Raw genomic sequence first — 26,267 nt, 5'->3', positions numbered from 1 at the left:
CAATACCTCCAGAAGCTTATAGCATAATGGTATCTTAATTCAATGCGAAACCTCTTGTCTAAGGGTGAAACTGGGTAGTATAGTATGATTCCATGTAATTTTTATTGTTGCTTTTCTTTTTGCAGTGCATTAATTCAGTTTTTCGAGTTGTTCTCTGACTATAGAGACAATGACTTTTATGTCACTGGGGAGGTAAGTTGAAATCATATTTTCTTGTGTACTTCCAACATCATCAGGACTGGAATATACTATGACACCTGTGGTTTATCCATTCAGTGTGTACATACACATTAGTTCAATCCATATAAAAAATTCTCAAATCATTCCCTACTATGTCTGAGGCTTTGAACAAGTATTAAAAATTCAGTGATGAATAAGATATTAATGCTGCCATAAATCTGAGAGTATAGTAATAAATACAACACAGAATGAAAAGTACAATTAGAAAAGTAGCTGCAAAGACAAGTAGCTTAAGGTGAGCAAATAGCTACCTCTCAAGATGTGATCCACAGGAAAAGTCAGACAGAGGAGGCAAGAATTAAACTGGACTTTGAAGGATGAGTACGGGTGTATTAGTCAAGGCTTTTCTGCTTACAAGTGACAAAAACTCTATTCAAAGTGGCTTATGTAAAACAGGGGATTGACTTGTTCGCATCAGGCATGGCTGGATCTGGGTGCTCAAACTTTATCATCAGGATTTTGTATCACATTCTCCTGATCTAGTTGTTTGGCTTTGCACGTGACTGGTTTCATTCTCAGGTAAGTTTTTTTCACCTGTGCCCTCACCTCTCCAATCCACTCCAGAGCTCTAGAGATAGCCTAAAGGCTAAACTTATCCCTCATCAGAATTCCACCACATTTCTAAATCCCATTGTCCGTTTGGAGCCCATGCCCATTCTAGGGATCGGGGGATGGAGTATACAGATTGGCCAGAATGGTGCCTAAGGCCCACTGCAATGCTCTAGGAAGCAGCAAATGATCTTGAAGCCTTTACACCTGAGCCACAAGCTTGAGAATGGGGGATGAGTGGTCTCCAGAGGAAGATCTGAGTGATGATACCAGAAGGAGGGCTGGAAGGATGCAAGCACAGACCACAGGTGTCCATTGTAAGGGTGTCAAAGTGGAAAAGGGTCTCAGCTTTTCCAAGGGAATGGCAAGTTAATGGAACTAGTATCTTCCCTCTCTTCACCTTCTTTCTCCTTTTTCTAAACTGTCTAGAAAGGATATCCTGACTATTTAACTTCTTACACTTAAGTCTTTTTAAAAGACCGTTACCTAGTTAGGATTTTTTAGGACCTCTACCAGTAATTCCCTGCTGTTCCTTCCCTTTTAACCCATTTCAGAGGCAGCATGGGGAAGGGGGAAGGAAGCAACACCCCTGTCATTTTGGTAGCAACCTTGGAAAACACCCAGTCAGCAGAATGATCTGCTTAGAGTGTAATTCCTTGTCTTGTGAATAATGTGACAATGTTGTTAACCGTGATGTTGAACTTTTCAGCAAAGCTGCCAAATTTTCAATGAAAAACTTGACTTGTCTACTTCATGTCAGTCTGGTGATTTCATGCATGTAATTTCTGAATGTGTGCAGGAAAGGACAGTTTTTTTTTACATTCTCTGCTGCCAGGATGAATACTTTTAAAGAAACTTGTGCCTTCAAAGTGATGAAGGAAGATGGGAATGAGGGGGCAGGGGCTAGGGTGGAGATGCCCTTGCCAGGCAGCAGCATCTCTGTAAGAACCATGCAGGAGATGTTAAATCAGGGGGCACACCTTTTTCTAGAATGAAGAGCACTCAGTAGTGCCTGATGGTTTATTATTTGCAGAATGTGGTGTTTCTCTTTAGTTTGTTCCATCTGGTCTTCTGTTAAGGCTAGGAGGAAGAATGGAGAAGTGGAAGGAATTCTGCATTAATCATTAGGAGACCTGAGGTTCATTGCTGGCTTTGTCTCTCTCTATGATTCCAGACAATTTCTTTAACTTCTCTGGGCCTCTGCATTTCATCTTACAATCAGAAGGGTTGGTTTTTAAATTAGATCGCTTCCAGGGATATTTTGCTGGGGATGTTCAACCGTAGTTACCTAGACATACCCTTAAGGAATCTGTATATAAATGCAGTTTTAACATAATACCAACCCCACCCTCCCTGTGTCCACCGCCAAAAAAATGTTGTAATAGATTCTCAAGAAAGGGAAATCTTTTCTCTTGTGAACTCTTAATTTCTTCATACTTTTGGGAGGGGTTGAAAATAATGCTGCTAGATTTGTAGAACTATTCTTGGGGGAAAAAAATGCATAAACTCAGAAATGGTTTTCTGCTTCTCATTGCAAATGTGAAAGTGTTAGTTGCTCAGACATGTCTGACTCTTTGCGATTCTTTGGACTGTAGTCCACCAGGCTCCTCTGTCCATGAAATTCTCCAGGCAAGAATACTGGAGTAGATATCCATTCCCTTCTCCAGGGGATCTTCCCAACCCAGGGATCAAACCTGGGTCTCCCACAGGCAGATTCTTTACCATCTGAGCCACCAGGGAAGCCTATTGCAAATGTACTGGACCTAAATATCTTCCACTTTTGTGTGCTGTGAATGAGAGTAGCCTGTTGCTCTAAGCGACTTGAGCAGCTGTTCAGCACCCTGAATTTGTTGTAAAGGAGTCTGGAAGTAATAACAGTACCTTCTGTATAGGGTTGTTTTGAGCATTTAATTAGATAATCCTCCTCAAATATTTAACAGAGTGACTGGCTGTAGAGAGTACCCAACACATGATGACTATTACTACCATTCATGTTGAAAAGTTGGATTAATATATTATTGCTCCAAAGCATATGGCCTAATGCATGTAAGCAGGGGCTGAGATGTATAAAGAGCTCTGTTCACTTGCTTTTGGGGTGTGGCGTTGTCTCCCCTCTTATTTTGAAATCATCTGTAAAAGAAGTTGTTCACTTCATCAGAAGATGATGGTGGAGCTTAGCAACTTTGGCTTGTAGCAAAACGGGTATGGACCAACCGAGGGCCCTCGCCTCTGCCATGTGGACCATGGAGAGGCCACAACAAAGCGTGGTGTGGACCCACATTTGAAGCAGTGGAGAAGGAAGAATTGCTTTGTCTCCTTCCCTTCTCTCCGCTTCTGCCTGGAACACCAACTGGAATTAATTTTCTCTAAAGAGAGACAAATGTGTCTGTAAATCACTCTCCTCGAGGCATGAAAAAAATGTACTTCAAAAAGAGAAACAAGCTGCATTTAATTCACATAATTAACTTTCTTCATAAGTGTTATCCTTTCTGAGCCAGTAACTATTAGTGAGATTGCTCTTTTTCATGAGGTTCAGACACTCTTTAGAATCCACTCAAATGTATGTGGGCCCAGCTAGAAATTAAAGCAAAACAGCCCTGGTGCATGAAGGCAGGGCGGTGGCAGGAGGGAGGGGTCCATCCGCTGTCCTCTTCGCCTGTAATTTTCAGTCCAGTCGTGGAGAAGATCCAGTGCTTAGGGGCGGTTGTGCCAATGGATGGGATTGCTTGTGAATGGCATCTGAAAAACCTGAGCATCTCTTTTTGATCAGCAGGAGGGGGGCTGCTTTCCTTAGAAGCAGTTTGCAACCAGGGTTTATTTGAGGCAAAACTTTGAAGCTATTTAAAAATTAGCAAACTTAATAGGATACTTTACCTTCATCCACATGAGCAAAATCCTGCCAGGTTCACAGAGTCTGATTTCTTCATTGAAATCATCATGGTCCAGTGGGTTCAGAGGGCAGGATCCCAGGAGTCAAGAGCCAGGTTTGCTTAATTTGTTTCATACAGTACTAGGCACAGTGTTTAATGGATGTTATAGAGTGGCTTCGAGCAAGGCATTTGCCAGATAAAATAAAAATATCGATGAGACTTCTCGCTGGCTTTTTTTGGTCTCCCTTTCATGGTTCTTCTCTCCCTCTACAGTGCCCTAACGCCCCCTCTCAGCCTTCCTTTCCTTGGCTGTATGGTGTTTGGTCCTAGTTCTCCCATGCTTCCTCCATCCCCATCATGATTATTCTGTTTCTCTCCCCAATTCTGACCTGTCACCAGCTCACTGTCCATTAGAGAAAATTAGATTACGCATACTCCCAGCATGCTGCTGCTGATTAGTCGCTTCAGTTGTGTCTGACTCTGTGTGATACTATTGACTGCAATTCACCAGGCGCCTCTGTCCATGGGATTCTCTAGGCAAGTGTACTGAAGGGGATTGCCATGCCCTTCTCCAGGGGATCTTCCTGACCCAGGGATCGAACTCGCGTCTCCTGCATTGTTGGCAGATTCTTTATCACAGAGCCACCAGGGAAGCCTCTTCCCAATATACTTGTCTTTGAATAGAGGACAGAGCCTAAGCCATAGAAGGATACTTGTAATAGGGGAATTTCAAGCACTGACACAGTTGTAAAGGGGTAGGCTGGGAGAACTATCCAAGTGATAGGTTTATACTTGTTTATGAAAGCCACACCTTTGTCTTAGCCCAGGCTTGTGATCCTTGAATTTGGTAGTTAGAAGGGGACCTTCTGGAGAAGGAAATTGCAACCCACTCCAGTATTCTTGTGGGGAATTCCAAGAACAGAGGAGCCTGCCGGGCACACTGGTTGGACACAACTGAGCGACTAAACTACAACAAAGGGGACCTTCTGGAGTATTTAGTCCCTTTGTTTTATTTGTAGATCTTACTTGAGAATATTTATTGAGAGTGGATCATATGACAGGCATGATGCTGAGCACAGTTTCATGCATTTCCTTATTTAATCCTCACAACTGCCTTATGAAGCTAGCGCTGTTATCATCATACCCATTTTACAGCTGAGATAAATGAGACTTGGAGAGGTTACAAGCTCATCCAGCCCAGAATTAGAACCTAAGCAGCCAGACTCCAGAACCCAAGGACTGTGGTCAAGGGACAAGCTAAGGATTGTAACCCCCTTCATGGAGATGCTTTCTGGAGCCTGGCTGCACATTCCTCACAAACTGCACTGTCTCCGGAACCCACCTATTCCCACAGAATAGATCTGTCTGTACAAGGGAGTCAAACATCCTTTCCATATTTTGTGCAGTCTCTAAGGGTTACTGCTGCTGCTGCTGCTAAGTTGCTTCAGTTGTGTCTGACTCTGTGCGACCCCATAGACAGCAGCCCACCAGGCTCCTCTGTCCCTGGGATTCTCCAGGCAAGAGCACTGGAATGGGTTGCCATTGCCTTCTCCACTAAGGGTTACTAACCTAGCCTTATACAAACAGTAAAGAAGTTCCCAGCTTCTTGGATATTTCTGTCTTTCTGGCCAAGACTTCATTTTAATCATAAAGGCTTGGCTTTGATCATAAAGTTTTATGGGGTAAATGGAGGTTTCAAATGATCTAAAGGCTTGAAGTCCTTGGAATGTAATTATTTCTCAAAGCGTGGAACTTGCTGAATTTTATTAGATAACATTTGAGCTGCTTTAACTCTTGAGCTCATGACAGATGTCTATTTTCAGTTATGTTCTTCTGACTTGCCAATATTTTCTTTTAGAATTGAAAACGGATTTTGACTATTTAATGTGTTTAATATTAGAAAAGTCAAGATTTAAGCTGCAACCTGAAGAACTGAATGGGGGCATATGGAAATGTTTGCAAATTGGGCCTCAGGCTTTTGGATAGCATATCTAAGTCAAATCAGCACATATTTACTGATTCTTTAGTTACATGGAAAAGAATACGAGTAAATCAGAAGTAATTATAAACTTTGTCTGAAGTGAGCTACCGTGCTGGACCAAGCAGCATGGCGACACAAATAATACCTGATTAGAGGAGATGTGTAGGCTGGGGACCGGAAATACTAAATTAAATCTGTTATGCACAGCTTCAGCCTACTGAGTTCTATCGACAGTGAGCAAATGAAGGATTCAGTTTGTTGACTGTGGTCCAGTATGTTCATGCTCTTTATTTAAAAGTTGAATTAAAAAAATAAATAAATAAAAGTTGAATTAACTACAGTCTCTAAACAAAAGTGTTTACTCCTCTGATCGAATCACCTGGCTTCAAGCTGGGTATGAATTTCTCTAAAATCGGCACCGAGGCCAGAGTTAGGGGGAGGTAAGGTGCATCTTTTTCACTTATTGTAGTCACTGATGGAATTATTTTTTAAAGCAGCATCATCTCAAAACAAAATAGAAATATATCATTTGGAAGGCATTAGACACTTTTTCATAAATTCATGTGACTAAAAGTTGGATACAGATCAAAATGTTTTTCTTATATGTCTATTCCTGTAGATTCTGCATTTCTTTTTAAGCCCATAGTCAAGAAAAATAGCTATTTAGGTAAAATCATATTAGAAGCCGCCCCCTTTTTTTAATCACAGCAGTGTGGTCTTGAAATTAGATGATGCATGGTCTAGCAATGTCTAGGAAGTTGTAGAGATTACCACAATCTGTTATGTAGAAACCAAAGTTCTAGTTTTCCCCATTCATTAATTTTCTGAACTAGGTGTGTTAAGGTTACCCCTCTTCTCTCTTCAGTAGAAATAATGGTGCTGAGTGAAATAAGATTCTATCGCAAGGCTAGATGAAGTCAAGGTTGTCCTAGCATAATCCGGTCCTCTTGACTGCTGTGTCCTGTGTGACTCCATGCAGCTTAGGCTTTTCACCAGTTTTTGTCGTAAAATTCTCTTCAAGGCACGTCCCCCTCTTAAAGCCATGTTCACTTTGATCACCCTCATACATGGGAGTAGCTCCACCACAATCTGTGCTTGGGGACAGCTAGACAACATGAAACTGGTGTGACTCTGTCCACAAGGAGAGCTCACCTGTTTTTTCTCCTGAGCATGGAAGGGTTCTCACCAGCCCTGAAGTGAATTCTTGAGGTACGTTCATCCCACCTGGAGTGGCTGGGGACTTGGTGACAAAGCAGGGAAAAGGGCATTGATGACCTGATGTTCCTCATTGTGTCATTGCTGAAGCTAACAATGGCCTTTTTCCACTTTCAAGCAGAGGTAAGGGGCTAGGGCCAGTAAATAGTGACACTTGGCAACCAGATTTAAAAGCCATTGCTCATTATCACGGATAAAGTTTCTGTAAGTTTTACCATAAAAGGTATACTTAGAAGCAAGTCACAGAATGAATATAACGGCGTCTACTTTAGTAAGAAATGTAGACGACGGAGAGTAGCTTACACAATGGTAACTGCTAACATATGTGAAGTTTCTGTCAGAGGACATTGTTTCCATTAAAGTATTATTCTCTGACATGGTGGTTTTTTTTTTCTTCTGGAGGAGCTGATTGAAACTTGATTTTTAGATATAATTTTTTTTTCCTTCCTTAAAAGTAACCGGGTGGCAGGCCTGCAGTAAGTCTGCTGTGAATGTTGTTGAAACATGTAAGAAGGGAGAGATTCCGACGGAATACACAATTACAAGTTTCTTTAAGTCCAATTGCATTGTGCTTTTACACATCTGGATAATTAACCAAGCATTACATTCTCTCTAGACTATTTTTACGAGTACAGTATGCTCCTAACATGATTTCCATTAGGCTGTTCCAAACATCATTTAAGAACTCAGAAAGATTGCAGACCAAGATTCAAAACCACTGTTCAACTGTAATGTTGAGACCTTTTTCTCTCGTGGGAGAAATAAAAGATTGAGAGCTGAATTCTGAGATCCTTCTGATGTCAGAGGAAAAGTCTAGGTTTGTTGCTCCTTTAAGCTCCAACAAATACGAGCACAAACAAACATACACTAATTATCTCTGGCCCTTCTTGCCAGGGGTGAGCTCAAAATATGGTCACTGTGGAGCAAAGGAACCATATCAGGATAGTGCTGGAAATCGCAACTTCTTTAAATATTGGAAAGGAGTAATTACTAGGGGCAGACTAAAATCCTGACATGTTGATTGCTAATCGAGTTTGAATTATTATGATGGTTAAATATGTTTATCTGAGTTCCTCATTTGAAGGTCACTGCTGAATTCTAAAATAGTATGTGTTCAGATAGTTTCTGGCCACACTTTTCCTCTTTCCTTTTATAATTGCTTTGATGCTGTTCCGAGCTTTTATGAGGCCAGGGTCTGATCCGAAAGTAGAAGGTTAGTGTTAACTCATAGACTTCAGGAACTTCCTTGGCCAGCTGCTGCCCACATTGGTGAACCCCAGCCAGAGATCAGAGAAACCACAGGGCTGATAATTGTGGTTGTCGTTGCTTTATTTGTTGTTATGGGTAGAACTCAGAACAAAAGAGGCAAGAGTTCATAAAATTACAGGATCATAACTATAAGTCCTAAGGGGCCAAATAGTCCATTTCTCATCTATAAGACAACCACACCTAATTTCTCCCCGCAGAGTCTGGGCTTCTATTCTATTTAAAATCATATCTGGAAAAGGGAAAACTGGGTAAAATCAAATCGGTTCAGTTCAGTTGCCTCAGTTGTATCCGATTCTTTGCGGCCCCATGAACTGCAGCATGGCAGGCCTCCCTGTCCATCACCAACTCCCGGAGTCCACCCAAACACATGTCCATTGAGTCGGTGATGCCATCCAACCATCGGATGCTCTGTCGTCCCCTTCTCCTCCTGACCTCAGTCTTTCCCAGCATCAGGGTCTTTTCACTTGATTTATTGTCTGGTTATCTTTTAAAGTGTTCTCAGTGGTCAGAGAATTGTTAAATCGAGAAATAAATGGTTCAGAAAGAATAAACAAATCTAATCTTGAAAAATAAAGAAAGAAATGTGTCTCAGCAAGGAGAATGAAAATAATTGAGATTTCATTATAATGTTTCGCTGTCCACTTTCCATAAAATAATCCTATAATTGTCTACTGTTTTGACAGTCTGAGTCACTCAACCAGTGGAATGATTAATGAAAACAACAGGGAAGGATTTGTCACCCTGACACAGGGCAAGGAAGTGTGTGAGTCATTAAAAAGCAAAAACCGAGGCAAACATCATAACTGCCAGGTTAGCAGATATGGACTGAACATTGAGGAATCTGTTTTGGATGTGGTTATATTACTACCCATGCCTGCCTGCTAAGTTGCTTCAGTCGTGTCCAACTCTGCAACCCTATGGACTGTAGCCAGCTAGGCTCCTCACTCCACGGGATTCTCCAGGCAAGAGTACTGGAGTGGGTTGCCATGCCCTTCTCCAGGCAATCCTCCCAACCCAGAGATGGAAACTGCATCTCTTTTGTCTCCTGCATTGGCAGGTGGGTTCTTTACTACTAGCACCACCTGGGAAGCCCCTTATATGAACTACCTATATACATATAGACATATATATATGTACACACACACACACGTATAGTGACTGCAGAGTGCACGTGTGCTCAGTCGTGTCTGATTCTTTTTTTTTTAATTTTAATTGGAGGCTAATTACTTTACAATGTTGTGGTGGTTTTTGCCACACATCAACGTGAATCATCCACGGGGGCACATGTGTCCCTCCATCCTGAAGCCCCCTCCCACCTCCCTCCCCACCCCATCCCTCTGGGTTGTCCCAGAGCACTGGCTTTGAGCGCCCTGCTTCATGCATCAAACTTGCACTGGTCATCTATTTTACATATGGTAATATATATGTTTCTATGTTATTCTCTCAAATCATCCCACCTCTGCCTTCTCCCACATAGTCCAAAAGTCTGTTCTTTATGTCTGTGTCTCTGTTGCTGTCTTGCATATAGGGTTGTTGTTACTATCTTTCTAAATTCCATATATACATGCGTTAATATACTATATTGGTGTTTCTCTTTCTGACATACTTCACTCTGTATACTAGACTCCAGTTCCATCCACTTCATTTGAACTGACTCAAATGCATTTGTTTTTATAGCTGAGTAATATTCCACTGTGTATATGTACCACAACTTCCTTATCCGTTTGTCTGCTGATGGACATCTAGGTTGCTTCCACGTCCTAGCTATTGTAAACCGTGCTACGATGAACACTGGGGTACATGTGTCTCTTTCAGTCCTGGTTTCCTCGGTGTGTATGCCCAGCAGTGGGATTGCTGGGTCATATGGCAGTTCTAGATCCAGTTTTTTAAGGAATCACCACACTCTTCTCCAGAGTGGCTGTACTAGTTTGCATTCCCACCAACAGTGTAAGAGGGTTCCCTTTTCTCCACACCCTCTCCAGCATTTATTGTTTGTAGACTTTTTGATGACAGTCATTCTGACCAGTGTGAGATGGCACCTCATTGTGGTTTTGATTTGCATTTCTCTGATAATGAATGAGTTTGAGCATCTTTTCATGTGTTTATTAGCCATCTGTATGTCTTCTTTGGAGAAACGTCTGTTTAATTCTTTGGCCTACTTTTTGATTGGGTCATTCATTTTTCTGGTTTTGAGCTCCATGGGCTGCTTGTATATTTTGGAGATTAATTCCTTGTCAGTTTCATTTGCTATTATTTTCTACCATTCTGAAGGCTGCCTTTTCACCTTGTTTATAGTTTCCTTCCTTGTGAAAAAGCTTTTAAGTTTAATTAGGCCCCATTTGTTTATTTTTGTTTTTATTTCCATTACTCTGGGAGGGGGTCATAGAGGATCTTGCTGTGATTTATGTCAGAGTGTGTTCTTCCTTTGTTTTCCTCTAAGAGTTTTATAGTTTCTGGTCTTACATTTACATCTTTAATCCATTTTGATTTTCTTTTTGTGTATGGTGTTAGAAAGTATTCTAGTTTCATTCTTTTACAGGTGGTTGACCAGTTTTCCAAGCACCACTTGTTAAAGGGATTGTCTTTTCTCCATTGTATATTTTTGCCTCCTTTGTCAAAGATAAGGTGTCCATAGGTGTGTGGATTTATCTCTGGGCTTTCTATTTTGTTCCATTGATCTATATTTCTGTCTTTGTGCCAGGACCATACTGTCTTGATGACTATAGATATATGTTTGATTCTTTGCAACCCCTTGGACTATAGCCTGCCAGGCATCTCTGTCCATGGAATTTTCCAGGCAAGAATACTGGAGCAGTTGCCATTTCCTACTCCAGGGGATCTTTTCGACCCAGGAATTGAACCTGCATCTCTTGAGTCTCCTGCATTGGCAGACGGATATATATATATATATATATATATATATATAACCACTGAGCCACCCAGGAAGCCCAATAAAACAAAATTTTTTTTTAAAAACATTTCACTTTCTTATTTTCTGTAAGTGATCCACTTGGCAAGTGTGCAGTGGCTAATCCAAGAGTGGGTCCCAGTTCTGGGGACCAGAGACTCGCAATCATTTCAGGACTGTTGATTGAAATGTGATTTGATGAGAGAAATGGGAAGAGTGGAGGCAGCGAAGCCTGGATAGAATTCCAAGTGGGCACATGACTGAAATGCACAGACCTTTGTTTTCATGATTTTAAAATATAGGAAGATAATGTTAACTTTACATTGGCTCAAATTAGAGTAAGGGAAATAACATGTTCATAGTAGATGCTCGGAAACTGAGAGGGTGTTCCTTCTTAATCTCCTGCCTGAATATATCTCAGAGATACATGATGATCACAAAGGGGAAGGTGCCATAAAAATGTGACTGTTTTAGTCTAGATTTGTCATCACTACCTATAAAATACACACTCTTCTATCTCTGAAAAAGGCAAATGAGGGGTTTTATTGCCAGGTCTTATAACAAGACAACTTGAGTGATAACATCACTGGAAGGTATACTTTTTTAGCATTTGTACTAATTTCCAATAGAGAAAAAAATGTTTAGAAATGTCAGACGAGTCATTCATTTATCAGATGTCTTTTTATGTACCTAGTATGTGCTGGGCAATGTACACATGGTAGAAATAATAAGCCATGAAAATGGTAAACTTAGCCTTAATCACATTTGAGTCAAGTTTTCCATAATGTATTTTTTAAAGAAATTGTGTTTTGTGATTTATTTATTTTTGTGTCTACTCAAGTATCTATCATGATACCTTTGACAGAAAAGTTGTCAGATAAACCACCACTGAATGAAGAGTACATAATAGATCTTTACCAGTGAAATGATTATTCGAAAATGTTTGCTTTTTGGGGTCAATTTGTAGAACTATTACTTGATAGACTTACTGTCCCTAAAAAGAGAATATAGCAAAATTATACAAGCCAAATTTCAGACATGTAAGCACATCTTGATAACACCACATAGGGATGTTAAAGTGTACTCGTGAGTATGTGCTGTGCAAGTCACTTTAGCCATGTCCAACTCTGAGACTCTTTGGACTGTAACCCCCCAGGCTCTTCTGTCCTTGGGATTCTTCAGGCAAGAATATTGGAATGGGTTGCCGTGTCCTCCTCCAGGGAATCTTCCTATCCCAGGAATTGAACCCGCATCTCTTACATCTCCTGCATTGGCAGGTGTGTTCTTTACCACTAATGCTACCTGGGAAGCCCACTCATGAGTACACTTTGATTCAACACTTTGCCTAAATAATTATTATTACAAGAGGAGTTCATTAGTGAGGTGATTTTATATAAACTATGGAAATTACGTTCTTCTTTCATAATTTGGAGGTGGTTTAGGATTCAGAATAGGTCAGACCACATTTGGGGCTTCCCTGATAGGCCAGTGGTACAGAATCTGCCTGCAATACAGGAGACCTGGGTTCGATCCTTGGGTTGGGAAGATCCCCTGGGGAAGGGAAAGGCTACCCACTCCAGTACTCTCACCTAGAGAATTTCATGGACTGTATAGTTCATGGAATCTCAAAGAGTCAGACAGGACTGAGCGACTTTCACTTTCACTTTTAAAATTGGGCTTCCCTGGTGGCTCAGCAGTAAAGAATTTGTATGCAATGGCAGGAGACACAGGAGACGTGGGTTCGATCCAGGGGATGGGAGGATCCACTGGAGAAGGGATAGGCTACCTACTCCAGTATTCTTGGGCTTTCCTTGTGGCTCAGCTGGTAAAGAATCGCCTGCAATGCGGGAGACCTGGGATCGATCCTGGGTTGGGAAGATCCCCTGGAGAAGGGAAAAGCTACCCACTCCAGTATTCTGGGCTGGAGAATTCCATGGACTACAGGGTCGCAAAGAGTCAGACATGACTGAGCGACTTTCACTCACTCCTACACTCAGACAAGGTTTAATTCTGGCTCTACCACTTAACTTCTTTGAGCCCCAATGTCCTTACGTCGACATGGGAATAACAACTCCAGCATATGATTGTGGCATGGAATAAAAATGAAAACTTTCCAGAATTCTCAGACTGTGAACTTTGGAGCCCTGGAAAGCCTTGAAAATACTGTGAAAGTTCTACAGGTCTATATGTACCCACCTAATGCCTCTAGTCTATCTAAAACATATGTGCACTGCTGATTCTCAAAGGCATGTAAGTTAACTCAAAATTCATTCATTCAGCAGCTGTTTATTGAGCACACACAAAAACACAGCACCAGGCACAGGGAAAACATTCATAAACAAAATAGACATCTCTCTGTGTTCATGGGTCTTCTGTTCTAGAGTGGGTAGAGGATAACAATGCACAAGATAATAAAAGTCTGTTGGAGAATGATAAAGATTAAGATGAAAAAGGAGAGAAAGGGAGTATAAAATATCAAAAAGTAGTGTTAGGGAGGGCAACTCTGAGAAAGCCTCACTTAAGGAAGTGAGGGAGTTAACCAGATGGATATCCGGGAAAGAGCATTCCAGGGACAGGAACAGCTAATGCAAGGGAAGGAATAGTGCAGATCACAGTTAAGATTTGGTCTGAGAGGGGCTGGAGATGATGAGCAAGAGGACAGTAGAGGATAATGTGAGGGAAGTGAGCAAATCATGTCAGCCCTTATGCCTCAGAAAAAGGACTTGGCTTTTGCTTTGAGGGAGATGGGAAGTCATTAGCGGGTTTGAGCAGAGGAGTTGCTTGATCTTATTTGACAGACCACTGTCTTGAAATTAAACTGGAAGAGCAAAAACAGAGGCCCATTGAGGAGGCTACTGCAAGAATCTAGGCGAGAGATGATGGTGACCTGGGGCAAGGTAGTAAAGTATGGATGTGGAAAGACACTGGATTCTGCGTTTGTCTTGATAGAATAGATAGAGTTGATGAGATTCACTGATGGACTTTTGTGAGGTTTGCATGAAAGAGGACAAGACCAAGTGTGTTGGCCTGAGCAGTTAGAAGAACAAAGTTAACATTAATGGAAAGAGAGGCTGCAGGGAGGATTGGAGGGTTGCAGCTTCATTTTGAACATAGGAAGTTTAATACTAGACACACAAGTGGAGATGTCAGGAAGGCAGCTTTTTCATGGAAGGAATACAGAACTATTTTTAAATATCACAACCAATAATAGCTCTTTTCAGAATAATCTAAAAGAATTATTATCATGTTTATGTCCACAAAATATTTCAAAATTTAAAAAGAGCCTTTTACTGTAAAAGGCTGAAAACAGAGGTAAGTTCAAGTGACCATTTTAGTGGCCAATAAATATAATTTTTCCTTTTCCTCTTCCTTTAATACATGTTGATTTCAAATTTTGGCATCATTATACAGATTTTGAAATCTTAACTTTGGATTTAGATTTTTTTTTTTTTTAAATAAAGCTTGCAATGGAACTTTCTGGTAAGAGAAACCCTAAGGATGGCAGAATTGTGTCCATGTTATTTTCTTTTGGAAAGAAATTAGAACGTTCACTTAGTACTTTGTACTTCTGACCTGTAACTTGCACGTCACTTGGTACTGTTGGGGATGACAAAAGAAGGAAGGGACTGAGCTCTGCGCTGTTGTGAAATTTGCAGTGTGAGGTTAAGAATAAAATGCATCGTGCAAGTCTTGTGGAAATCCTGCTTGTTTGATTGTGATTTTAATTCACCTAAATGTGCCATTTTAGTAGCACCGATATGTGATGGTTTGTTCTAATGTCTGCCCTTCTCAGTCTTACGCTGGGAAGTACGTGCCAGCCATCGCCCACTACATCCACATACTCAACCCTGTGACGACCATGAAGATCAACCTGAAGGGAATTGCTCTCGGAGACGCGTATTTTGATCCCAAGTCGGTAGGTGGCTCTTCTTTCCTTTCCATTTTGTTCCTTAAGGAGATGCAATCCCCTTTAATCAGACAGAGGCTCCTCTTAACCCTAGAGACCTAACTTCATAAAGGGAAATACTGTTCCTCAAATGCTTTCTAATGATTTCAATCTTCTAATTTTTACCAAATGTTCTATGGTGTCAACTTACTGTGTCAGCGTAGGTTGGCTGAGTGCAAGTGTCAGTGTGTGAGTGCCTGTGCTTGGTGTGTTTGTGTGTATTTTGTGTATGTATGTGATATATGGGTGTGTATGTGTGTTGTGTGGTTATGTGGTATATATGTGTATGTGTGTTTGTGTGGTGTATTTGCATATGTTGTGTGGTAGGTGATGCCTGTGACGTATGTTTGTGTGTTTGTAAGTTTTATGTCTGTGTGGGTGTGGTGTATTGTGTATGCATTATGTGTGTTGTGTGTGTGTGTTGTCCCGCTCCACTAATTAACAAGTTACAGAGGGTTATTTCTCAAGCAGACGGGCTCCCCTCACATCCCTTTCTCTCCCTGTCGTGTCTGTGTTTGCCTCTTTTCTCCTCAGATCATAGAGGGCTACCCATCATTCCTGTTCCAAATTGGCTTGTTGGATGAGCAGGAGAAAAAGTACTTCCAGAAGCAGTGCAATGACTGCGTGAAATTCATCCACCAGGAGAAGTGGCTTCAAGCCTTTGAAGTGAGTTCTAGGTCCCGCGCTGCCCTGGAGCAATAAGCACCATCTGAGAAGGTCCTGGAAGCACTGGGGTGCCTGGCCTGGTGTTTTATTGTTAGAGAAGCTGTATCCGGGGTGCTGTCACAGTCAGGAGGCGAGACGAGTGGGCTCATAAGGAAGAAAAGGACCATCTGGGTTTCTTTGAATTTACTTTGGCAATATTTTAAACCTGAGATCACCTCGGGGTGTTTATATAACTGTGTCTTTCATTAACTGTTTTGATTTCTGTACATGCTGTGTCGCCCTCGAGGCATCCCTGCTATAGGGAAATCAGAAGAAAGGCAACCTGGAAAGTGGATGCATATGCGTCCACATGTGCTCTAAGCCCTTCAGAGGGGAATATCTGCACACGGGGCTCCAGCTGGGGAAGTGGCCGCAGTTTAACAAATGTCACATGTGCCTGTGTGTCTGGAACAAAGAGTATAAACGGTGGTGTGGTCGTTTGCAACTTTTGCAAAGAGCTGTTGGCTTTTGTGAATATCATCACATCACTCTCCTAAAATTGAATTTGAGGATCCAATAATATGATTATGTTCTTGAACCATTTTTTTTTGGTTGTTTAAAACCTAAGACTCTACTAAATATTAGGATACATGGGGGACTTTGTTTGTTTGCTGGCCTGTGCGAACAAAGATCATGTGTAAGCAGTCTTCCTTGGGGTTATGCCACCTTTGCCATAAAGCCATGATGTTTGACCCAGTAAATGTGGTGTGACTGAATTTTGAGGCCTTTAATCTTGTTATTGAAAGCACAGCCTGTCACCGTTAACCTAACAGCATTGTTATTATTAAAGCTGAGGCCTGATATTAATAGACTTAAGGCGCTGCAGGTCAGCTGGTTCAGATCAAAACAGGAGACATACAAATTTATGGAGAAGAGTGGGGTAACAAAATGATGCTCCATTTTACAAATAGCCAGGGCACTACCTGAAAATCCCCAGGGAGTGATGCTGTGAATTCTGACAGCAGCAAGCTGTGTGAGTGCTGGAGCTCAGGAAGTCCTGGGTCACTCTGCAGGATGCTGGTGGGCTCCCCTTTCTGCTCCAGGACCCTTGATATGGCTACAGTGTGCATACAGGATTTCTTACGCAATTGTGAATGTGACGGAAGAAGGATCTTATTGGAGACATGCTGGGTCATTCTTCAACTCACAATCACAGTATTTTCAAGACTGGTTTTAGGCTATTTACTGTGGTAGGCAGGAAGGGTAAAAAGGACTAAACTTTCAGAATTTAGAATTAATATGAAATATAACATTGGATGAGGCCCATCTGCACATGAGACAGGCGATGTGTTTTTGAAGAAGCATACAGGGATTAAGCAATATCAAGAACAAGAACATTTGATAGCTTCAAAGGAATAAAGAGGGACTTCTCTGGCAGTCCTGGGGCTTCCCTGAGAGCTCAGTTGGTGAAGAATCTGCCTGTAATGCAGCAGACCCTGGTTGGATTCCTGGCTCAGGAAGATCCACTAAAGAAGGGATAGGCTACCCACTCCAGTATTCTTGGGCTTCCCTTGTGGCTCAGCTGGTAAAGAATCTGCCTGCAATGGGGGGACCTGGGTTTGATCCCTGGGTTGGTAAGATTCCCTGGAGAAGGGAAAGGCTACCCACTCCAGTATTCTGGCCTGGAGATTTCCATGGATTGTATGGTCCATAGGGTTGCAAAGAGTCGGACATGACTGAGTGACTTTCACTTTCCCTGGCAGCCCAGTGGTTAAGACTTTGCTTTCCAATGCAGGGGGTGGGTGTGAGATCCATGGTGGGGGAGCTAAGATCCCACATGCCTCACAGCCAAAATACCAAAACATGAAACAGAAGCAATATTGTAACAGATTCAATAAAGACTTGAAAAATGGTCCACATTTCTTTTTTTAAAAAAGGTAGGGGGATAAATAAAGCAGATAGATGTCTGTGGTGCATGCTCCAGCAGCCTAAGCACCCACGGAATTAGTGAAACTATTGAGAAGTTCAGGTGTTTTGTATATTCCGAGACAATGAGAAAATGGCATATGAGGTCTCTCCCAAACCAGATTCACCAGAAAAAAGAGAACCACACCCCCACCCCAAAATCCTGAAGGTATGCAATGTCTCTGTGGATCACTGGTCCAGAATCTTGCGTGATAAATGAAAACGCTTTTGCTTTTTCAAGGGAAATAAAATGATACTTAGGTAAGTCAGCAGGTAGTGGGAAAATGTGTTTCAACTTATGCAATCAGTTTAGTTCAGTTCAGTCACAGTCGTGTCAGACTCTTTGCAACCCTGTGGACTGCAGCATGCCAGGCTTCCATGTTGATCATCAACTCCCAGAGCTTACTCAAACTCACGTCCATCGAGTCGGTAATGCCATCTAACCATCTCATCCTCTGTCATTCCCTTCTCCTCCCGCCTTCAATCTTTCCCAGCATCAGGGTCTTTTCCAATGAGTCAACTCTTCCCATGAGGTGGCCAAAGTATTGGAATTTCAGCTTCAGCATCAGTCCTTCCAATGAATATTCAGGACTGATCTCCTTTAGGGTGGACTGGTTGGATCTCCTTGCAATCCAAGGGACTCTCAAGAGTCTTCTCCAACACCACAGTTCAAAAGCATCAATTCTTCGGTGTTCAGCTTTCTTTATAGTCCAACTCTCACATCCATACATGACTACTGAAAACACCATAGCTTTGACTAGACAAACCTTTGTTGGCAAAGTAATGTCTCTGCTTTTTAATATGCTGTCTAGGTTGGTCATAACTTTTCTTCTAAGGAGCAAGCGTCTTTTAATTTCATGGCTGCAGTCACCATCTGCAGTGATTTTGGAGCCCCCCCAAATAAAGTCTCTCACTGTTTCCACTGTTTCCTCATCTATTTGCCATGAAGTGATGGGACTGGATGCCATGATCTTAGTTTTTTGAATGTTGAGTTTTAAGCCAACTTTTTCACTCTCCTCTTTCATCTAAAGGCTCTTTAGTTCTTCTTTGCTTTCTGCCATAAGTGTGGTGTCATCTGCACATCTGAGGGTATTGATATTTCTCCCAGCGATCTTGATTCCAGCTTGTGCTTTTTCCAGCCCAGCATTTCTCATGATGTACTCTGCATATAAGTTAAATAAGCAGGGTGACAATATACAGCCTTGATGTACTCCTTTCCCTATTTGGATCCAGTCTGTTGTTCCATGTCCAATTCTAACTGTTGCTTCTTGACCTGCACACAGATTTCTCAGGAGACAGGTCAGGTGGTCTGGTATTCCCATTTCTTGAAAAATTTTCCACAGTTTCTTGTGATCCACACAGTCAAAGGCTTTGGCATAGTCAATAAAGCAGTAGTAGATGTTTTTCTGGAACTCTCTTGCTTTTGCAATGATACAACAGATGTTGGCAATTTGATCTCTGGTTCTTCTGCCTTTTCTAAATCCAGCTTGAACATCTGGAAGTTCATGGTTCATGTACTGTTGAAGCCTGGCTTGAAGAATTTTGAGCATTACTTTGCTAATGTGTGAGATGAGTGCAATTGTGTGGTAGTTTGAGCATTCTTTGGCATTACCTTTCTTTCGGATTGGAATGAAAACTGACCTTTTCCAGTCCTGTGGCCACTGCTGAGTTTTCCAAATTTGCTGGCATATTGAGTGCAGCACTTTCACAGCATCATGTTTTAGAATTTGAAATAGCTCAACTGGAATTCCATCACCTCCACTAGCTTTGTTCATAGTGATGCTTCCTAAGGCCCCCTTGACTTTGGACTCCAGGACGTCTGGCTCTAGGTGAGTGTTCACGCCATCATGATTATCTGGGTCATGAAGATCTTTTTTGTGTAGTTCTTCTGTGTATACTTGGCACCTTTTCTTAATATCTTTTGCTCTGTTAGGTCCATACCATTTCTGTCCTTTATTGACCCCATCTTTGCATGAAATGTTCCCTTGGTATCTCTAATTTTCTCGAAGAAATCTCTAGTCTTTCCCATTCTATTGTTTTCCTCTATTTCTTTGCATTGATCACTGAGGAAGGCTTTCTTATCTCTCCTTGCTATTCTTTGGAACTCTGCTTTCAAATGGGTATATCTGTCCTTTTCTCCTTGGCCTTTTGCTTCTCTTCTTTTCACAGCTATTTGTAAGGCCTCCTCAGACAACCATTCTGTCTTTTTTCATTTCTTTTTCTTGGGGATGGTCTTGATCCCTATCTCCTGTACAATGTCACGAACCTCCATCCATAGTTCTTCAGGCACTCTGTCTATCAGATCTAATCCCTTGAATCTATTTCTCACTTCCACTGTATAGTCATAAGGGATTTGATTTAGGTCATACCTGAATGGTCTACTGGTTTTCCCTACATTCTTCAATTTAAGTCTGAATTTGGCAATAAGGAGTTCATGATCTGAGCCACAGTCAGCTCCTGGTCTTGTTTTTGCTCATTGTATAGAGCTTCTCCATCTTTCCTTCTCCATCATTACTTTGCCAACAAAGGTCTGTTTAGTCAAAGCTATGGTTTTTCCAGAAGTCATGTATGGATGTGAGAGTTGGACTATAAATAAAGCTGAGCACCGAAGAATTGATACTTTTGAACTGTGGTGTTGGAGAAGACTCTTGAGAGTCCCTCGGACTGCAAGGAGATCCAACCAGTCCATTCTAAAGGAGATCAGTCCTGAATATTCATTGGAAGGACTGATGCTGAAGCTGAAACTCCAATACTTTGGCCACCTGATACGAAGAACTGACTCGTTGGAAAAGACCCTGATGCTGGGAAAGATTGAAGGTGGGAGGCGAAGCAGACGACAGAGGATGGATGGCATCAACGGATGTGAGTAGGGAGGCCTGGCATGCTGCAGTCCATGGGGTCATAAAGAGTCAGACTGAGTGACGGAGCTACTGAACTCACTCACTCCCTCCCTCAGTCTTAGTTTCCTCTGAATAGTTATCTTGTTCTCTTTACCTTAGCTGCTCATTCCCTTTTCCACCTGCAAAAAAATGCTGGCAATCACTTCATAATCTCAGATGCAGCAGATTCAAACTCTTCCACCACCTGCCACCTCTGGTCCTCCCAGCTCACTTCTCCAAACATACCACTGTGAGCTGTCACCCTACAACTGCATTGTCTTTTGATCCACGGATGCTACTGCTCCTTCACGGCCCCCCACTCCTGCAGGTCTTAACCCAATGTAAACCCAAGCTCAGTCCCACATATTCTCAACCTGTGCCCCCTTTGCATGTCCTCCAACTCCTTTGGCCAAACCGCAGTCCTGGCTAAATGCCCCTCTCCACCACTTCATGCCTGCCATTGTGCAGCTCCACATGACCTGAGAAAAACACACGATGTGCCAATTGCTCTCACTCCCGGTTGATGACCGGGATTTCAATGCCAGCAGTCCAAAGCTTACTTCCACCAGTTTCAAGCACCTGGAGGTATGTCTTCTGCCTCCTCGTACCTGGAAGAGTGGTCAGTGGTCATATTATGATAACCCTTCCCCACAACTCTTGCAGTTGGGGCCTTTGGGCCTGCTGCTTTCTCTCCTTGGAGTGTTCTTTTCCTAGGTATCTGCATGCCTTGCTTCTTCCCTGCAACAGGTCTTTACTTCAATGCCATCTCTTCAGTGAGACCTGTTCCTCCTCTCTGCAGTGTCCCCTCCACCCAGCACCAGGCACACACACATGCCCTCACACACCCATGACACTTCCTCTTCCCCTTCTCCTTGTTAGTTTTCTCCTTTGCCCTCACTACTCTCTAGTACGCTGCATGTTTTACCTATTAATGCTTGTTTAATGTTCTTTCTGGAATATAAGCATTTTTTATCTGTCTTGTTTGCCACTGTTTCCCCAATGCCTTGGACAGTGTCTATAGCACAGAGAACATGTGCGGTGAATGACTGTTGAATGAAGCAATGTGAGAATGACACAGTTACTGAATAAATGAAAAACAAATGCTTGTACTTATTTACCTACCCTGATGTTTTCCTCAATCTCCTCTCTCCCAAACTAGTTACTGGACCGACTACTAGACGGCGGCTTAATAAGCGAACCTTCTTACTTCCAGAATGTTACAGGATGTTCTAATTACTACAACCTTTTACTGTGCACGGTAATGACAACATTTAAAAAACCATAATAGTGTTTGCTTAAAACTTTTGGCAAAACCAAACTTCCTCAGAACTGGGAAATATTATAGCTGACTTTACACTAGAAAAACATGTCCAAACTATATTGCATTATTTGGTCTACTAATCTATAGGATCTTTTACCTTGCCAATGTTGTATACTGTATAATCTGACCATTGAGAATGTGTGATATTCTGGATAACTCAAAAAGAAAAATCTCTGATTAACACAATCCACCCCCCCCCCGCCCCCCCGCCCCAGTAGAGCTTGTTATACAGAAGTTTTTTTGTGAAGGAGAAGGGCCAGGATTGCAGGATTGCAACTCTGGGTATCAGGCCCCAGAGCTCCAGGCTTGTAGTGAGTTTCTTGAAAATGCCCACATTATTTGTTCTGTACTTAAGACAGCTTGGATAACCCAAACTGCCAAAGCCTTTATGAAAATATTTGCTTTGTCTTACTTTTAACTTAAGATTTTTAATGCATTTAGTATGGCCCTCACTTTAAGCCCTTTGGAATATTCTCAAAGTATTCAAGTAGTTTCTTTCATAGAAGTATGCCAAAGTTGATGTCTATTGCAGAGCTTTAATCGAATAAGACAAAGGGAGCCAGAGTGGAGATTTGAAATTGTATAATCCAAGTCTAGGGTATATGACTATGCATTCTGTTTTTAAAATTGCCTTATTTATGAACTATTTCGTATATAATATATAAAGCTAATTTCAATGGAATTTGCCAATGCTGGGGTTTTGGACTTAGATTTGACCAAGAGAAAAACATTTGCTAGGCAAGAAAGAAGCAAAATTTGTAACTCTATTTTTTTCTTCAAAAGTAATGTATTCACAGTTAGCAAAAAATGTTGATGATTCACAAAATTGTTGATTTCAAACTTTAACAGTTTTTTAATTATTTCATAACTTTTTGAAAAAAAAAAAACCAGCATTTAGTCCTTTTTTTCCTTTTAGCTTAATGAATCTTACAGAGACTTTTATGCAATGGTTTTAAAAAATAAGGCTCTTGGACAAGTTTTCTTTTGATTTATGTCCTTCATAAAGTATCATCTATTTTTACACTTGATATGTTTTTCCTCTTAAATTATGGAATCCCAGGGACAGAGGAGCCTGATGGGCTGCCGTCTATGGGGTCGCACAGAGTCGGACACGACTAACGTGACTTAGCAGCAGCAGCAGAGTATTTATTTTGTGTGTGTGTTTTTAATAAACAGCAGAACACAAAAAAGAAGTCCTCATCTTTTAATCTACCACATCACCTCCCTGGCTCCTTGTGGTCCATTTCACCTTCTTTCCCAAGAGCCTCCAACAAGGAGCAAATTGTCTTTGATAATCTCACCTCTTCATCTTCCCTATCTATCTTTGTCATGAAGGGGGTTTTTAATTGGAGTCACAGATGGCCAAATATTAGTTACAAAAAGGAAAATCCAGCATTTGCAAATTGGATATTGGCTCTGAGTGTATCAGATCATCCAGACTTTTTGGATAAAATTTGAAGTGAAGTGAAGTCACTCAGTCATGTCCAACTCTTTGTGACCCCCTGGACTGTAGCCCACCAGGCTCCTCTGTCCATGGGATTCTCCAGGCAATAATACTGGAGAGGGTTGCCATTTCCTTCTCCAGGGGATTTTCCCAACCCAGGGATCGAACCCAGGTCTCCTGCATTGCAGGCAGATGCTTTAACCTCTGAGCTAAATCTCCTCAAAACCCCCAAGTGAAAATGTTTGGGATGAAGACCAGTTAATAGTCATGTCACATCTTGTTCATTGTGGTATGGAAAAGAAAATGTTAGTCACTCAGTTGCTCCATTGTGTTTGACTTTTTGTGACCCCATAGATTATAGCCCATCAAGTTCCTCTTTCCATGGAATTCTCCAGGCAAGAATACTGGAGTATGTAGCCATTCCCTTCTCCAGGGGATCTTCCTGACCCAGTGATCAAACCCGGGTCTCCTGCATTACAGGTGGATTCTCTACCACCCGAGCCACCAGGGAACCTTCATTGTGATATATGTTAGGAAAAATCTGAAGTGTTCCCCAGCATGGTGTTCCCACCCAGTTGTATTTCCTAATGTCTTTTTGATGCCCCTTCTGCCAGGAGCCTGAGGATCAAGGTTACTACGGGAAATTTTTGTCCCTCCCCCACGTGAGACAAGCCATCCACGTGGGAAACCAGACTTTTAGTGATGGAGCCAAAGTTGAAAAGTACTTGCGAGAAGATACAGTCAAGTCAGTGAAACCATGGTTAACTGAAATCATGAATAATTACAAGGTAAGAGGGCTACTTTAGTTGCTATCTATTTTAGGAACTTTTCAGATTACCCAGAGTAGAAGTGATCTTCTTTTACTCGTAATTCAACTCCTACCATTTTTTACTCTTCTGATATCTTACAAATGTAAATAACAACCACTGCATTGTTTGATTTCTTTGAAGTAAAAGTTCTTTTTTTTTCCTTTTAATTAAATCACTTTCCCTTACTAGTTCCTAAAAATGAAATTCTCTTTGGCACATGCCACCTCTCATCATTTCTTGAGAAAAGAGGGATAACAGAGCCAGGAAGATGACTCGCCTAGTGTAAGCCAATTTTCCCCTATTATTGGCTTTATATTATTAATGCCAATGAAGTCAGGGCTAAATGAAATCAACTGGTTATTCCAAAAATGCTTTTTGCTTGATAATTGCATTCATTCAGATCACTCAGCCACAGTTTCTTCAGTGTCTACTTCAAGCCAAATGTTGTACTAGGCTGTCAGGTTCAAGTGATGAATGAGACAGTTCAGTTCAGTTCAGTCCTCAGTTGTGTCCAACTCTTTGTGACCCCATGAATCGCAGCACGCCAGGCCTTCCTGTCCATCACCAACTCCCGGAGTTCACTCAGACTCACGTTCAGACAAGGTCCCTGTTTTGAGGCATGTAGAGTCGAGCACTGTAGTATCTGACTGAGATGTTCTGCCTGACTCGATGCTGAAGGTACCAGAGGTTCAAGCAAAGGAGCTATGACCCCTAGAACTCCCACCGTGAGGGAAGGTCTCCACGAGCAGGTGACAGAGAGAAACTTACCTTGTGCATTTCTTTGCCCTTTCCTTCTCTTCTCACCTCCTCCTCTGATCTTCTAGGACTGTTAGCATTGGTCCTAGGCATGGTTTGGGAACAGCCCGGCAGGGTAAGTATGCTAATGACAGAGAAGATCACCACCAGAGGTGATCTACTTTTTCTCTGTTTCCTGGCAGTGGCAAGAGTAAGGATTGGGATGAAAAAAAAAAACAAAAAACAAAAAACCATGGCAGCCAGTATACCAACACGTGAATTAGACAAATGGTAATCTGTACTCAAGTACTTTATTTCTATCTATCTAAAAAATTGTCCTGATACACTGCTTTTATTTGAACCAGACTCCTGCCATTTTATGACATAAGGAATACGCATTTCAGCAATGTCTATGTTGGGACTGTTCAGTGTACAACCCTTAGTACTGTCCAGGGAGTCCTTGGCCTAATGCAACCTTACTAGATTGTAATTCAGAATATGTCCAACCTAAAAGACCTATTTTCTGGTCCTGCCTGTAGTACAAAGAGTTTCAGTCCAGTTCCTGGACATACAACTTTTATTCCTAATAATCTAAGGTCAATGGTATGCAGACTCTACAAACCCATTATAAATCTGGAGAACTTGACAAAATACTTTCTAGGCAAGAAAGAGTCTAACTAGATGAGACAGAGAGAAAGTTACCTTGTGCATTTCTTTGCCTTTTCCTTCTCTTTCAACCACTCTTATCTTTGATTCTGTTGGGGAAATGTAGTGAGTGGTCCTTAGTGCTTGCCTGCTTGGAGCCTTCTCTGAGCAACTTCCCAGTGCTCTGCTGGTTGTCCTCTTCTCTGAACTCTCTGACCATGTGGCCTCTACCGTTGGGAGCGTGCTTAGCACACGTACTACCATTATGGGCTGTCAGTTGTAGCACCAGCCTCAAGCAGACATCAATAATGCATAAATGAATAAATGGATGATTGAAAAATCAGTTCTTTAAACTAGTGCTATGTCAAAAATATATCTATTAAACTTGTTCATAATTCAGCATATATTTATTACCCACAAATTTATTAAACCAAAAAGAGACCCACATCAGTTTCTGTATAGACTACTCAGCATTTATGTCTTCAAGATGAAAACAATTGGCTATAACATTAAGGAATGCACAATGATTTTCTTGAGTAGAGAGTGGAAAAAGAAGTTCCCATGTATATTTTTTGTGCCCTTGGAAGATAGATTTTCTCACTCTGTAAATTTAACTAGATATGATTGCTTTCTCAACCAAGTGAGGATAGCATGGGGCATATAGTTCACTTGATGATGTAAAACTCTTTTGATACTGGCTTATCATCATATAGTGTCCACTTGATTGATGAAGAAGAATATGCTGATTAAAGTTGAGCCTGCTTTTTGATATTTAAACATATCTGTCTCTGTTTCCTATGGATCCTAAGCCTGCCAATATGAATCCCAATGAAATCAGAATATTTT

General features: G+C 41.5%; 1 protein-coding gene across 2 annotated transcripts in view; it reads left to right on the top strand.

Annotated features, from left to right (window-relative positions):
- Positions 1-26,267, top strand: part of CPVL (carboxypeptidase, vitellogenic like) — a 127,747-nt gene that overhangs the window by 57,550 nt on the left and 43,930 nt on the right. For both annotated transcript variants that reach the window (XM_027539417.1, XM_027539418.1), the window contains 5 exons: positions 126-192; positions 14,826-14,948; positions 15,513-15,644; positions 21,627-21,725; positions 23,847-24,020. In XM_027539417.1, coding sequence (XP_027395218.1) covers positions 126-192; positions 14,826-14,948; positions 15,513-15,644; positions 21,627-21,725; positions 23,847-24,020 — 595 coding nt within the window. The remainder of the gene's footprint in view (positions 1-125; positions 193-14,825; positions 14,949-15,512; positions 15,645-21,626; positions 21,726-23,846; positions 24,021-26,267) is intronic.

The sequence above is a fragment of the Bos indicus x Bos taurus genome, chromosome 4 (assembly GCF_003369695.1).
Source record: "Bos indicus x Bos taurus breed Angus x Brahman F1 hybrid chromosome 4, Bos_hybrid_MaternalHap_v2.0, whole genome shotgun sequence".
Taxonomy (NCBI): domain Eukaryota; kingdom Metazoa; phylum Chordata; class Mammalia; order Artiodactyla; family Bovidae; genus Bos; species Bos indicus x Bos taurus.
This window is presented reverse-complemented; position numbering and strand designations above follow the sequence as displayed.